Source organism: Pygoscelis adeliae, unplaced genomic scaffold (genome assembly GCF_000699105.1).
Source record: "Pygoscelis adeliae isolate BGI_AS28 unplaced genomic scaffold, ASM69910v1 Scaffold342, whole genome shotgun sequence".
NCBI lineage: Eukaryota > Metazoa > Chordata > Aves > Sphenisciformes > Spheniscidae > Pygoscelis > Pygoscelis adeliae.
The window spans coordinates 2,792,368-2,808,702 of NW_008824437.1; the positions used below are offsets into that span (position 1 = coordinate 2,792,368).

At 35.8% G+C, this 16,335-nt stretch overlaps 1 protein-coding gene across 1 annotated transcript in view; it reads right to left on the reverse strand.

Moving 5' to 3' along the window:
- Positions 1-16,335, reverse strand: part of KHDRBS3 (KH domain containing, RNA binding, signal transduction associated 3) — a 71,022-nt gene that overhangs the window by 2,919 nt on the left and 51,768 nt on the right. The window contains exons 6-7 of the mRNA XM_009320932.1: positions 15,656-15,738; positions 870-928 (exon numbers count right to left, since the gene is read on the reverse strand). Of these exons, the coding sequence (XP_009319207.1) occupies positions 870-928; positions 15,656-15,738 (142 nt within the window). The remainder of the gene's footprint in view (positions 1-869; positions 929-15,655; positions 15,739-16,335) is intronic.

Sequence of the window (16,335 nt, forward strand, 5' to 3'; positions counted from 1 at the left end):
CATGGAAGATTTTAAGTAGAACACTAAATAACTGAAGCATCCATTACCCAGAATCACAACTCTTTTACACTAGTTACTAACAATCCTCAAACGTCTGAGATTTGAGTGATCTAGGTTGTATTTCTCTGATCTCTAGCCAGAGATTTAATTTATCCTTTAAGCAAAGGTGCCTTTTAACATGCTTTATGCTTCTAATCCTTAACAGATTTCTTTAAACCTGTCACTACCACACTTCTAGCTTAAAAAAAATGTGATCTTTCCACTAGCATATGTTTTTTGCTTCATTACGCATTGTTTTGTCTCCATATGAGTAACCCACTGCCCTCATGTCTATTAGCTACCTAAAGTACTTTCATAACCTTTACATAATGACTCCCTGCTTGATTTCACAAGACTGATGCATGAAAATGAACTAATACAAAAAGACCATACGAGTCTAAGATGCACTCAATTAGGCCCTGATTCAGCTGAGAACTTCAGCATATTCTTACCTTGTACAAGAAGTTTCAATGCCAGTTGTGCCACACTAGAAGCATTTGCTTTCAGCTGCAAACAGCTCCTGAAAAAAGGTCCTACACCCCCATTTTTTTCCTTAAATCTCTCAATGTGACATGAAAAGGGTATCTGCAGCATGATTTTATTTCTTTATTTCTCTGATTTTAGTTTCACATGACTATGTTAGCTAACAGACCACAGAAACCTCCTTCAGTATTTTCCTCAATAACCACATGAGGAGCTCTGTGACACTGCCGGAATCCCTGAACAGCTGTTATTCACTGCAGAACTGAAGCTTGCCTTATGGAAATTCTTCTCTGATTGTTTTTTCAAGAGTCTACTACTGCAGTCATTGAGCTCATAAAGCTACTCACCGTAAGAGTCATATGTTTCTTCACTTAGTCCGTGGCCATAGTCATAGTAATCTGCTCCACTGTACGGGAGGAGGGAAGTAGGAAGAAGAAAGAATAAGAAACAGAGCAGTTACATTTTAAGAAGCAATGCTTATCATTACACATCCTACCTTTGAAAAGAAGAAAGCTTGAAAGATGTAGATATGCCCTAAGGTAAGAAAGGTAAGCATTCACATGACACAATGACAGCTTAGGTCCTGTTTGTTCATTAATAAGAAGAGAAAATAAACCCCATTTACTTCCATTCAGGATTTTTTTCATCACTGAGCCCCTGGTCCACAGTGTTAAATGTGGATGTGGGAATTTTGTATTTATAATTATACTTAGATGGGAAGGTTGAAGATCTTATGAGTCCCAATGAAAGAAGAGGAGAAGGTATAGGTACTGAACCCAATCCCTTTGTCTTATGAACTTCTTTTCATTACCTCCTGTTGCCCAGTATTTTGTCTTTGCATCTTTAAATTCACTGATAAAAATGCAATAAAGGACAAGCAACTTGCTGATCAGAGGGTTATATAGTTTCTATACGTGTACAGGTTCCAGTGTCTTCAAAACAAGATAAATGTACACATATGCAAATGCTATCATTTTAATAGGCAGAGAAGAAACAGGAACTTCAAAGTTAAAAGCAGAAATCTGCAGGCATTAAGATTCAAAAGTATGTATGAATACCATACCCATGGCCTAAACCAGTCTTCCATTTCATAGTGGCATTTCTATTTGTATCAAGACCACTGAATAGAAACTGAAGGACAAGCCTTATTATATACTACTATTTCATTATGCTTTCATATTTCATATAAGTATAGCTATGTATAGTCTTTTATATAATTGACGGAACAAAAGTCTATTAGACATGTTTGTAGAACATCAAAAGCAAGACTCTTAATGGTTTCTTTCCTTTTCTTTCTAACCACAACCAGACCCAGGGCTGACGATGCTTGGAAAATACTCTACAAACTGATGCTACCAAGTCATTACCTTCTGAGTGAGAAGGAAATCACTGTAATATATGATCACTAGCAAGTAATTACTAATATTGACAAAATGTTTCTAACATTAGATTGATTGCTAACAAAATAAAAAAACAGAAAAAAGGCAATTTATAGCCTTAACATGAATTAGCAGGTAAAGCATTTATATAAAACAAGTAACACATCACAATCACTTCTAAACCAACACAAGACGAAGGTCTTTGCTGTGTTTGGGTTGTTTGTGTTTTAGGGTATTTTGGCTTTTTTTTTTACCTAAAAATTTTTAATTAGCACAAAATAATCCAGGCCAGAAATAATACAGTTCTTGTATGTGCAAATACATATCTAAGAAGTGTGGATGAGGATCTGCTATTGCTAGTATAAGGCTTCCTAAACAAAAACTTAACCAGAATGCACTATGAAGACCCACAAAAAAGTATCTGTATACAACCTAAATGTTATCTATGTGTCAGTCAGCGTGATGAGGATCCCAGAATAACAAGGGCAAAGTTTGAGCATAAGAAATAACATAATTTTGCCCTGCAGCAGCCAGTGATAAAAGTCTTTATTCTGACAACCAACTTAAAACTGACATTCCACTATCCTTCCACACAGTACTTGATTATTTATTTTAAGGCTGTCGTCAAGTTTAGAAGCCTATAGCAGCTGAGCTCTATCCCCGTATCTGTCAATCCTGTCAGAATGACTTTTGCAGGGTTTCATTTCATAGACCTAAAATATCTATTAAACAAAAAATGACTCATTTCACAGCATATAAACTGCAAAACAAATAAACATCAGAAAGGAAAAATCTTTTACTTATACTGAAAGTATATCATGACCCATCAAAATTAATAATCTTTCCAAAAAGTACAAGTTATAATGTGAAGTAGTGTTGCCTAGTGCAATTCAATACACTCTACTCTGAGCACTTTCATTTGTGCTCTATGAACAACACTAATGCTCTCTCCATGCAACTGCATGTTAAACAAATGCAAAACTTAAGATTAAGACAATTTAAAGACTATGACCCAAACAAAAGGGTACATCCAGATGGCTGTTAAGTCCTCGGTAAAAAAGAAAACATTAAAAAGATTTTTTTTTTGTTTTACCTGTAACAGTCTGAATAGCCCATGGAGTTCACAGCCAAAACCAAGATCTGAGGGTTTTTGGAAGGAATTTTAGAAAAATCTAGTACTGTATATGAAGTTACAGCTTACAGAACTGTATTTTCTTCAAAGCAATCACCTGCTAAAAGGAAACCTAGTCAAAGGAACCTGCAATATCAAACTTCTTTGTAAATTGTACATTTGAACTCATTAACTAAGATAGTGGAGGTCAATTCTATCGTAAGGAATTAAACAGCTATATTAAATAATTCTTCCTCTGGGCAGAAGGTATTATGTCAATTTTTGTTTTAAAAGCATCCTTGACATACATACTTTTTTATATATGTTCTCCGGCATCTTAGCATTCTGACTGAACACTATTCAAACTCTGTATTTCCCTTTAATGGATTTATTCTGGAAGGGAAACCCTTTTCTTCCTATTCCTTTCATTTCCTCTCATAGAAAGGAGAACAAAACCAAAACAGGTTCATTTTCTTTTTTAAATCATGTGCGTCCCTCCTTTCAGAACAAGGTAAAAAACATACCATGGCTCCCTTCCTTTTTAACCCAGAATGACTAAACCTCGAGTCTGCTTTGAGTTCGTATGTTTGAAGATGTGAAATGTCCTCTTGAGGCCATTTTCTTCAATTTTCTTTTCTTAATTTTTCCTTACTTCACAGTTGTCTGCAAGTAGTTTCTCCCTAGCAGCAGATGGGGGCAGTACCTGAAAATTCTGTGATGTCTGCTTTGTAGATGGATAATTGCATTACATGGTACAGTCAGGCAAGTTTTCAAGCATTTTCCTAGCCATCAAGTAAACAGTACGAGTGCAATCAACACTGGAGTATCAGCTGTGAATCAGATCTTTTGTACATATAGAGCCCTTGCTTATATCAACTCATATTTAACTTTTGTATTCCCATTCCAGCACAGTGTCTTCAGGCTGACAAGAGAGAAGACTGAGATGGCAAAGAAAAAAAATGCTTTGATTTTCCATGTCAACATAAAAACTTGGAATCACCTAATGGTGTAGAAGGATTAGCAAACAACAATAAACTTAAGTATGTTGCTTTTAATTGCTGAGGGCTGGGCATTAATCCTACAATGCTTAGAGGAAGTGTGAAGTGAGGTTTAAGTAGTTTAAATAAGGCCGGGGGAAGTGCCTGTTTTCTCTGTTCAATAAACAGCCTAAGATAGAGAAGAGCAACCTCAGCAAGTGCAGATTTTAGCACTGCATCACTGATTAAGTAAAGCCTTAGAGGAGCTTTATCTAGTAAAACAAGAGGACTTGGAAGCTTCCTGCCATTTTTCTAGAACCACTGTGCTGTGAGAAGTGTCTTAAGATACTTTAATTTAGAGGTATTCAACATAAGCCTTCAAAAGGTCTTGCGGAATATGACCTGAATTTCTCAGGCTTTTCTGCTAAGCTGCTTGTTTCCGAAAATATCTTGATGAACCATAATAGAACAAATCTTCGTAAAAAAACAAATAGCAGTTACTGCTCTTGACATGATGGTTAAGTCTTAAGGGACTCTTCCCTTTTATACTAACTATTAGTTTATTCCGTCTAGAGATGCTGGAATATTCTCTTGGGACAGATATCAACAGAATGGTAGAGTTTCAACCTAGCACTCATGAATATATCAGAATAGGTCACTAGGCTATTTTTGGGACAATCCTAGAACAGGCATGGCAACCACACAGTGCAAGTGTTCTGTAGTATTTCCAAAAAATCCATAAAGGTAGTCAAAATATATTGTGATTAATGAATGCGATTGCCACGGCTCTTTAGATTTGATATAGGCATCTGTTAGAATCAGCATTATGCCATTTCTGTGTTTGAAACAAAAGTAGTATGGCAGGGAGGCTGACTGCTAAGGGGAGAGTAAAAGGTCTCTAATTAAAAGCTTCTAGTTTACTGGAAAAGCCCAGACTTAAGCACTGACAAACCCGGTTATGGGTTTAAGCACTGAGCGAGCTGAAACTGTCTTCCTCTTCAGTGATGAAAGACAGCTTTTGCAACAAGTTCAGCTTCTAGTAATGCTTACTAGGGAAAAATGGAAAAAGATTCCTGCTTTTTCTTTGGCACACTGGTATTACAAGTAACTTTGGGACTGATCCCTTTAGACCAGGGACTGATACCTTTAGCCAGGGCAGTTTCAGAAAGTGACAAAAAACTCCTTTGAAACACAAAGGGTTCCTTTTCTGCTAGGAGTAGCTCCACATGTGTCACCTTTGTCCTTCTACACAGAGGTCGCACAGAACACCAAAGTAGAAAGAACAAATGAGGCTCTCTCTAGCAAGAGGTCTTACATGACAGATCCTGACTGATTTGATCACATCTGAACAGAACTTTTCCACAAGGACAAGCCTCTTTTTATCATTCCTACCAGATCTCCATACTTCTTATATCAAAAGCATCCATCAACAGTAAACAGGAAGAAGAGTGCCCCAAATGCTATTGTCAAAGCGACAATCACTGTAGTGAAGCTTCTCATATCTCCACAATTGTCTTGAACATTGAGTTGAATATCTGTTCTTAATGCTTCTGTGGATCATTAGAACACCGTATTCTGTAACCCAGCTTACAGCAGGATAGCATAGAACCAGGATATCAAGAGGAGATCCACATCTTTTCTTGCATCTTGAAGACAGATTTTTATTTAATGCCCAGTTCTGCCACTCCTTAGCAGAAGCTTCTTTGGTACATACTCTCATCCCTGCATCTCAGTTTATGTCTGTAAAACAGATAATGATCTCAGAAAGCAACCGAGACCTGTATGTGAAAGCTTTATAAAATACAGAAAAAAGATGCAATCTTCCTTAAATTATATCCTACTGTACTCTCATATGGATAATACAAATAGCAAATCTATTTCCTATAATCCTAAAGGATGACCGGAGTGCCCCCTCAAGGATTCCCTTAGCTATCACTATTTAGAAATTACTTTTTATGGCAGAAATTGTAATAAATTTCACTTCTGTAGAACAGTGAAATGCCCTCAGAAGCATCTGAATTCTGGTGCTACCTACCAGGCGGAGAACTATGTCTATACATATTTCTAGCAGAGAAATTTCTATACATTTCCCAAATCTAACAGTTTTACCATCTGAAATGTCCAGTTATTGCTGCCTGTGAACTCAGTCTTTTTTCTTCCCCCCCATCCACTCGTCCCATCTCTCAAAACAGGAAAAGGCAAATGGCAAGTAGCGGACATGACTGAAGCACACAGTACAAATAAGGCTTCCTTTCAGGAACAGCAGCAGCACAGACCTATAGCTTTACCTTGAAACTATGAATAGAATACAGCAACAATCCATTCCTAAACATGAGACATTCTAAATAAAATGTCAAAAATTCACTACATCAAACAAGAAAGCATGAGCAAAAAACCTAAAGATTCAGGCTGTGTGAACATCAGCATTTTGGTTTGGCCTGTGAATTAGAACCAAGCCCCAGCCATCCCCACATCACATCTGTCTGGTTTGCAAAGCAGTTTGGGGGAAGTGAACTAGACTACTATCAGAGGAAACTAAACAAAGTCTTAAACCATCCTGGTGTGTACCAAATGTGTTCCAACTGCTAAATGGAGAACAGAGATGTGAACCGACATGAACATTAACATGGAAAAGGATGCTGTTTTTTCCCTTTCCCTCCAAACAGACAAGGCTACTCAGCACAGTGGAAGCAGCAGAGAATAATGAAGATCTGAAAGGTATCAGTCAAAATCTTTAGACTATCCATTGCAATACTGAAAAGAGCTGTGGGCATTATTCCATGTAATTCTTGGTTATTCCTGTTGAATCCTGCATAAGATACAGTTAGAGATCCAAGATGATGTTACTTGTCACAGATTGAAGTACAAGACAACACTGCCTCTAATACATCATCATCCACAAAAACTGCACAGACGGTATGTCACCATTCTGTCATTAGAAATGCTACTCAGCAAGATATACATCATACCTTCTTGTCTTTCTAATTTATTGAAGGAATAGTACAACCTTCATCAGTTTCCTATAAATTTGATACCCTTACTCATCCGTTGAAGTTTAAAAGCATGAGAGAAAAAATATCATTCCATCCCAGTTTCATATGATAAGTCAAAAATAATAAAAGCACCATCGAGGAATGTATTCGGTTAAAGAGATTATATTTAACTGTTTCCAGGGCTGCATAGTCATAAGCATCTGACAGCTCTTAAAAGCAATGTATTACCATGTTTGAGATCTTCCCAGGGCTTCTCTAATGCCCCTTACACAGGCAGGGTTCAAGCCTTGCCTCTCCAAGTACAATAAGGCAGACCTCTTCCTCTTGTGTTAAAGATAATTCAATCCACTTAACTGCTAAGACTTGTTTGCTGGGCTTATGTGGGCTCTACTACTTTTATCAACACGTATGTTCCAAGCACACTGCTCCTGACAATTGCACCACAATAAACCTCAAATTCCAATAGTTACTAGGCTGTATTTTTCATCATGTCAACTGAATTATGCCAGAATTGTGCTTAGAAGTACAATTTAGAGCTCCCAGTATTTATTCTGAAATAAAATACAAGCAGGAGAAACAAATAAGACCAATTTAAAGTTTTCCTGCAACCACCTCCCTTATCTAAAGTTGCCCAATTAAATAGATATTTCCTCACCAAAAGAAAGATGCAAGATTTTTCCTCCCTTGAGAGCAAACCAAATACTACAGGATAGTCTGAGAAAAAGCCGCAATTTTCAACTACTGCTAGTAAGCAGACATAGTATGTTGACTAATCAACCAGCAAAATAGTGTCAAATCTTCATCTACAAAAATGTGTTCTGTGACAAAAATACATTCTGAACTGATGAAGCCTGGTTTCTCATGCCTCTCTCATTCAACTAATAGACATTGGCTTCCAAGAAAATGTGTTTCCAGTGAAGTTCCTTCTCTACCCCACACAGGGGAAAATAAATCTTCCTTTATATGTTCTTCACTGTCTACTGCAAGTGTGAATTTATGATGTCCTTTCTCTAGTCACAGAGAGACTATGTAGTCTCTCTTCCTTATCCTGGTATCTCTTAATTAAACCGGTAGAAAGTTTATTATGGAAGACATTTGAAAAGTTTTTTCTAAATGAATAATAACTTCAATTTGTAAGATTTGGAAGCCTGATTATCCAAGCTTTGTCTCCAAAGACAATATATCTAGCAGCACTGCTGCAGCATCCTGCTAAGGCGTAGCAACTGGATACTCTCATTCCACTTTGTCACCTCCATCATCCAAGCTTAAAGTACCTTTTTTTTCCTGGAAAACATACTGTAAGTAAATTGAAGCCCTCATAATTAAGGTATTTTTAAACTATGACTAATTCCACATGTTACCATTAATAACTACAATATAGCATTTAATATTTCAAAAATATTCACCGTTACCGACTTTTTCTTTCTATTAAGGACTTCCTAAGAGATCTTATTTAACCTATCCATTTCTCTTGTTTCACCTGTGCAATCAGTCAAGGAAAAAATTCCAAATCCTACCAAATACTCATCTTATAATTATATTGTGGTAATTCAAGCACCCAGTTTAAGATGCTGTACAATCACCTAAGTAAAATTAAACCAATCACGCAAAATTAATAGTCTAATTTTATGAAATAACTCCTTTTTTGGATTCCTCAAATATTTAAAATTTCATGTTACTACTTTTTGTACTAACATAACACCTCTAAGCTTTCTCCAACAGGTTTCTAAATTTATTTTTAAATGCATTTTCACTTGTTTTCTAAACATTGAGACATAGTCATAGTTAATAGCAAAGCCATGAAGAAAACCAAAATTATTTTTTGTATCTAAAAAGCATTTTACTAATTACTACAAATTAAAAGTAATCCTAACATTTCTTCAATAGTGAAGTAATATAATGTCAACAGGATGAGGCTTCTAAAAAACTTTTCCAATTTTATGAGTGCAGCATGTGGTATACTTGTGTTAAGATTATTTTTTCCTTTAAAGATAAGGTTTTTCCATCATTACACTTGAATTGCCTTAGTCTTATTCCTGTTTACTGAGGTTTCAGACCAGATTTCCGTAAACCAATTAAAAAGATTCAAGCATGTATGCTAGACTCACAAATAAAACTGCTATTGAAGCACTTCTGAATATTTTATCTTGACACATTTTAACAGGTAACAAAAAAGGAAAACGATCTAAAGGTGAAGAACTAGATCTGAAAAACTGCAGAAAATAATCTCTTCAATAATATCAGTGTAAAAATTAGGTAGGAAACCACATGGCAGGGATTTTCAGTTAAAAGATACATTAGCTTGTTTATGCTAATGCTTTTGAGGCTTTATTTGCGCAGAATTATAACCTCCAACAAGCTCATACATACCAGGTGTTCGTAAGCAACAACAATTGCAAATTGTTTACAAAAATTACAAGCCATTTGCACTATCCCCAGAAATCAAACTGCTGTGGATTGATTTGATTTATAAGTCAGAGCATGAAATACCAACAGCTACTAGCGTTAAAATCCAGAGAATTACATCTCGAAAAGCTACAGTAACAGACACTGCTTTGCATATAATGCATATTTATACACCCTGGAAATGCATGATTGCTGACAAACTTAATGTAAATTTAAAACACTGAGCATCACAAACAAAGTGTTAGCAATTAACTTTCAAATACCGATAGCAACACCTCCATAAGCCAATTTCAAATCCATACACTCTGCTCTTTATGAAAATCCTCCTCTTACAAACAGCAATGTCATCATCTTTTCTATGACTACTAAGCACAGTTTCAGAGTACACCTGAAAATTTGAGCTCCTGGTGGAAAATGGGGAGGGTCTTGCCAGGAACTATGTACTAGGAACCAGCTTCTCTCAAAACTAAGGTGCCTCTGGAGTGACACAAAATCAGGGATTTAGAGATTTGAAGGATTTTAGCAAACTGCTTTAGCTGTATTATTTAGGCATCAGTTGAACAATGGCCACTGCCGGATTTCAGGGTGGTTTTTTTCAGTCCTCTTTTCAACCCAATATACAGTTACTTAGTTCTTAAGTAACTACCACAAGCTACGAAACACAAATTTCCTCAAACCTTTTAAACCACGGGGTCTTTTTGCATAGTCTTCCCTACTTTAAAGACATTTTATGTCTTGAATCAGTCACCATTGAAACGAATGGTAAAGAATAAGGTCTCACCGCATGGCATTCGTAACGCTGGGGTTTTAACATGCTTAGGAATTGTCACATGGGCAGTTATCTTTTTATGCTTTTAGATAAATAATTTAAATAAAGTTGCAGCATGTACTTCTCACTTCCCAACACATTAACCAATAAACACAGAGTGAACTAGAAGCATTGAATAAACATAGGTATGCTAAAGAGAATTTGCCCATTCTCTCAATTCAGATTAGCTTGACTGGATGGCTCTAAGGTTTACAGGTAACTTACAGGTATTTGAATGTACCATATTTTTGGTATACTTTGACACGGCAGCAATTATTGTTAGATATGCAAGAAGAGCAACTGAGAAACACTATGTTTAAGTCAATGGCACAATGGTTTTTGCTGAGAGAAATCTAGAGCATTAGTAAGTGCCGAAACCATAAAACATTGCAGAAGACTCTAGACAACTCCAGCAATTACCTTAAGTCCTAATATTTCCCCTTTTGTGTCAGTGTTTAGATTAATTTCTTCTGCAACAGAGTGAAGGTGAGATCACCAAGACTGAAGACCTAAGCCAGCTTTTAAATTATAAATTCTAATTAAACACAAAATGACTACATTAGTACATGAATGACTTATTTGTGCCCCTAAACAGACACAGGCATATAGTTGTGCAAACTATTCCTTTTATAGTTGAGACTGAGATCACTCTGTTGTAGGTAAAAAACAGTAAAGCTAGATAAAAGCAGGTGGTTGTTTTTTTCCAGGAAAAGAAGTATCCAGTTTTAAATACTAGCAGACAAGCCTAAAGAAGTTATTTGAAGCTTCCGAGTGCCATGAAGCAGACAGATGGGGTTCTCCACATTTTTTTGTATTACAGTAACTGTTAGCCATCCTCTCTTGATAGTAAACTTAAAAGCGCACAGTAAACCTTTAATGCTGTTGGAGAGGTAACAAACCCAGCCCCCTTTCTCGGCAACCTTGTCACATAATCTGAATTTTAGTAACAAACCTCATTATCTGGCATGTTAACTCTCTGCAGCATCTGTCACTGCTATGAATGGTTGATCATAAGTACCTCTGTAGTCATCTCAATGCTATTAAGCAGATGGCAGCGCTAAATCCGAATGATGTAGTACATCTCCCTGGTGGACTTTGTTTCCATACACTACCATTATTCTACAATTCCTCAGTGATAAATCTTATGTATTCTAGAGAACATTAAACAGTGAACTGACAGTGCCAGTTGATTTATTAGCATCCATTTCCCTTTGCCCTATTATTGTCTTCGCAAACACTTGTGCAGATCATGTATGGAGCCACTAAGGGACAAAAGCGCTTTTGCTCAATTTGAAACATATTTCAGAGATTTAAAGTAAATAGAATTTTTCTTCATGCTGAAAAATGTTTAAACTGCTGTACAAATTTAAATGAAGACCCAACTAAATGCTCCTGCTTCCTCCACAATATTCTTTTGAGTTTTCATAATAAAATTATGCATTATTGCATAATATAATGCAAATCTAGCATTAACGTCAGGCCATTAAAACACCCACTACTTTCTGCAATAAATCCACGTAATGGGTTACAGTTCTGAACAGATTTGGGGAAGTCCTTTAAGAGTCAGCTAGGCTGTGTAAGTAAGCATGCATATGTGCTGGTGAGGGGAGCTGACAAATCTACATGCATCTGACATAAGAAAATACCAGCACCAGCCGTCACATGAGCACGGTGTTTCACACTTGTAAACTCACATTCTACCATAAGGTCCCAAAAAGGTTTCTGGCATACAACTGCACACGTTAAAGTACTACATACGTATATAGAGAAATTACATGAAGGAATTACTGACTGCATAACATGAAATCTGCCCTGCATGACAGAGTAACATTCAGCCTCGTCTTGCTGCTCTCCTTAGCTAGGCATTGAGTATCAACCATAAATGATCATAGCTTTTGACAGTGTTCATTATGCTCTATTAAGGTAAAACTGTCTCAGCTGCTTTAAGTATTTATTAGTCTGAGTTTCAGAAACCGAGAAATATTTTGTCAAATTAATTTTAGATTACTTTGGTTTTTCATAAAATACTGAACAGCCCAGTTGATTAACGATCCCAGTTTATACTGGTAAAAATATCATCTAACAATTCTCTGCAAGAACTACCTGTGTAATTTAGTCACATCTCTTCTAAAAATCAGTTAAGATATCTAGTCAAGCTCAGTACAGCTCCAAGGGATATTTAAGTCTTTTTGACCATAAAAATAATTCTGTTAAAAGAAGTCCTGAAGCACTATTTGGGGCTTTGTTGCATGAACAAACAACTCTGGATAAGAAAATGTTTTAAAGAAAACCTATTTTTTATAGGATTACAGGGCATTAAGAGAGATGAGAACTTTGAGAAAACTCTGATGTTTCTCTCCCTATCAGTGCTGTGACAGGTTTTAACTAAAGCTTCAGATTGCCAAGCACAAGCAAGGATACGGTCTCACACAATGTCAAATAAAATGCCGTTCAACTTTTAAACACACATGATCTGGTAGCAGCAAGCAGTTCAGTCGTAGAAAGGAAGAATTGTTTGCAGAGGCATGCAAAGTCTCAACTACCTCCATGCACACAGAAATATACAGTACGCTATTCTTCATATCTGAACATATCACCCATCCTAGTCCATCTCAGATTTGGCCATTTCTGGGAAATACACTAGAAACATTAAAATTCAAAACAATAAAGGAGAGTCATGCTGTGTTGTACTGAATCATCAAATTTGGAGAATTTCCATCTTTAACAGAGGAATCACTAAAATATGCAAAAACTTTAAAAACAAAACAAGTGTTTCAACTGTCTCCACTGTATCACACATGTACATTGTACACACAGTGTACACTTGTGAACATTAACCAGGTTTGAGGTGCAGGAAGAGGCTTCATATACTGAAAAACTACGGCAAATAATTTAATGAGCAAACCCATCTTTTCAGTTTACTAGCTATTTCTCAAATTTCCTCTTTAATACACAATATCATTAATATCACAATCTTCTAGAGAAATTAATATCAGAAGACATACTAGAAATGCTATTACTTTTTAAGATTACTACTTTCAACTTACAAAAGGAAATAAGTTATTTACACATGCTAGTCACTAAATGATGCATTTTCAACATGTGAATGCCCTCTATGTGCAAATGTATTTTCTTTCCATGCTGTATGAGAGCAAAATATCAAGAATTATATGAGGCTAAGCTATGAAAACAATACACTTTTCACTAATTTCCTTCACAGTAAGGACATTGTAATGCACCTAAATATGATAAGTATCTCTTAGTGGTTACAAAATGACATTTTGCAATATGGGCTACTATTTGATATTCAGATTGAAGATAGGAATGCTGTTCTAGGTAACTCAGATGGCTGTTTATAGTTATTACTTTTTGCCTGCCAATACAATCCTAAAAGTATTTTTGCCAGGCCAGAAAATATGCCAGAAAATGAGTGTCGATACCCCGTGAGAAACGTACAAGTGAATCATCTCTTGTTTTCTTTTACCATGCAGCACTTAATAAAATTGGGAGGGGGGGCAGGGGTGAAATGAAGTAATCATTCAGAAGATAATGAAATAAAAAAATCTAACGGTATATGTATTGTGAAACTACAGGTAAAATACAAAGCAGAGCAATCATTTTATGAAGTACCTCCTTCCAAACTGGGCTAAACATGTGCACATATATCTAAGATTATTATATGTACTCTTATGTATTAGTCCTTTAAAAGAACAATTTCATTTCTTGGGAGATTTGCTCTTTGCTAATTTTAGTTCAAAGGAAAAAATCTTAGTGAAAACGTTCTTAACATGGAAAAAATCAAATCCAAGTAATGTTTAGTTTTGGCTCAGGCAAATGACTTTGTAATGAAGTCCAAATGTTTGTGTGCAGTAAACCCATTTACCAACACTAGAAGCAGTAAAAGAGAACAGAATTACCAACATAAAAGTTGAGGCCTATTTTGGTAATTTTCTTTTTGTGAAAAATCCATTACCAGCAGCTGCTCTCTAAATGTAACATCCTCCAGAGCCTCATATTTTGAAGGTCCTACACTGCTGGTTTCTTAAGTCATATTATTTATATCAACTTTCAGTAGCTTACAAGACTCTGTAGGAGCCAAGTATCAGACACAAAGGTATTTTCAATCTGTTAGTTCTCAACAACACCACCACTTGGACTTTCCACTAAGCTTTTTCACATTGACTAAGTTGCTGGGCACAGGAAAATATTCATTTATACAAGAAAATTTAAGTTGGGTGTGTCAAGACTACAGCAAAGCAGATGTCAGGTGTAAACAGCTTTGTTCTCAACTTTGCTGTGAACAGTTCTGTACTATTTCAGATAAGGCTACATTGTAAAAAAGTCTTAAATATTTAGCAGAAGGTAAAACAGTCTAATCAATATCTGTTTATCAACATCACAATATCCACCCATATCTCCCCTTCCTACTGCCTTCATCTTCCCAGAGGGCAAGGTTTGAAGCTCTAGTTACCCCAAATAACCAAAGCAGTAATGCAGAACTAGAGCATTAGATTTTATTTTACCATTTTCTCAACATTGTTTCAACCATTTGAAGTTTATTGCCATGAAAGTTTCACAAAATTCTCAATGACATTACAAAATCTACTACTGATCAAACTGTGAATGCTTGGTCTAAGATAAAGAGCGAGAGTAAGTTACAACTCAGTAAAAAGTGCACAGAAGGTCCCTTTCCAGATGTGCACATTAGCAGTACCTAATAATGAGGACAATAAGCCAAGCTGCTAAATAATGTGTCATGTGATATTTGCCAATAAGTTCAAACTACCACCTAACAAAAGTAGCTTGTATTTCATAGCATTTTTCCCATCATTGGGACACATTAGTATTCCTTATAATTCATGGAGTTTTCAAACAGCGACTCCTTTTAAGAAAGCAAAATTTTAAGAAAATAAATCAGAAGTGGTTAAAAATACTGTTGAGAATGAAGTGGGGGAAGGAACACAAATGGCAAGGTATTCAAATTTGTCACAAAGACAATTCCACAAAGGATTAAAACAAACTAAAGAGTGTACTTTTATTTGGCTGTAAAAAAAAGTGAAACACTGGAATATAATCATGTTTAAGTAGTAAGAAAATGCAATCAGCTCTGTTTCAGATGATTTAATACCTTTTATAAAGTTGGGTTTTTTTTCTCCTCTCCCTCCCAAAATGAATCTGAATTAAATTTTCCTGAGTTTCCTGAACTTTTGAAGACTTTCTGATTTATGATTTGGTATCACTAAAACTCTTTGTTTTAAGTTCTCATTTCTGTTTCTTTTCAACCACTCAGTAACTTGACTTCTATACTTATACGATACTAGAGACAAATAACACTGGGGGTTATTTCTAATAAGCCTCAACATTTTTGCTGTTTAAGATGAAATTGAAAAAGTTAAGTAAAACTAACTTTCCAACTGTAGAATATTTCTGGTGTAGTTACAGCAGATCTGAAGACTTACCTTTGTGCTTGAGTGCTATAGCTGTTATCATAGGAATCATAGCTTTGTTCATCATAAGCAGTTCCATAACCGTCATCATACTCCTGAAATGATATAAGAGAAAGGTAGTATTAATCATAAGCACACTTCAGAAAAAGTAGTAACCTAGTTCTAAGTATGAAAGACAATACTCTCCTGACGTGTACATATGACATACATACATCATGAAATGGCAAAATCTTAATGATATTAAAGACTACTTCCATTTAGGAGGCCACACACATCTAAAACTAATTACTTTAAAGGCATTTTGAACTATTGGCAATGTGCTTCAAAAAGATTTTAGTTAACACTGGCTTGTGCAGAGACAGTACAAATGCTTCATGTCTCCATGTACTTGAATTTGAGATGAGCGAGCTGCTGATCTTCAAGAAAGCTCTGAGAAGCATTTCACGAATCAAAACATGTCAATAAATAGTGTGCAACTGACTTAGGTAGCTGACTTATTTCTGGACAATAAATTCAATATTCTACGTAGACTACGGATGGGAAAGACATTCCCTAGAGATAAGACTAGTAAGAATGTTGGTTTTACTTTTTTGAATGCCCTCTGTACACTCTTCAACTTGTGGGAGTTTAGCATCCATTAAGAAACAAAAAGTAAGGGTTTCTTACTCCTCCCACATTATCCACACTATTTA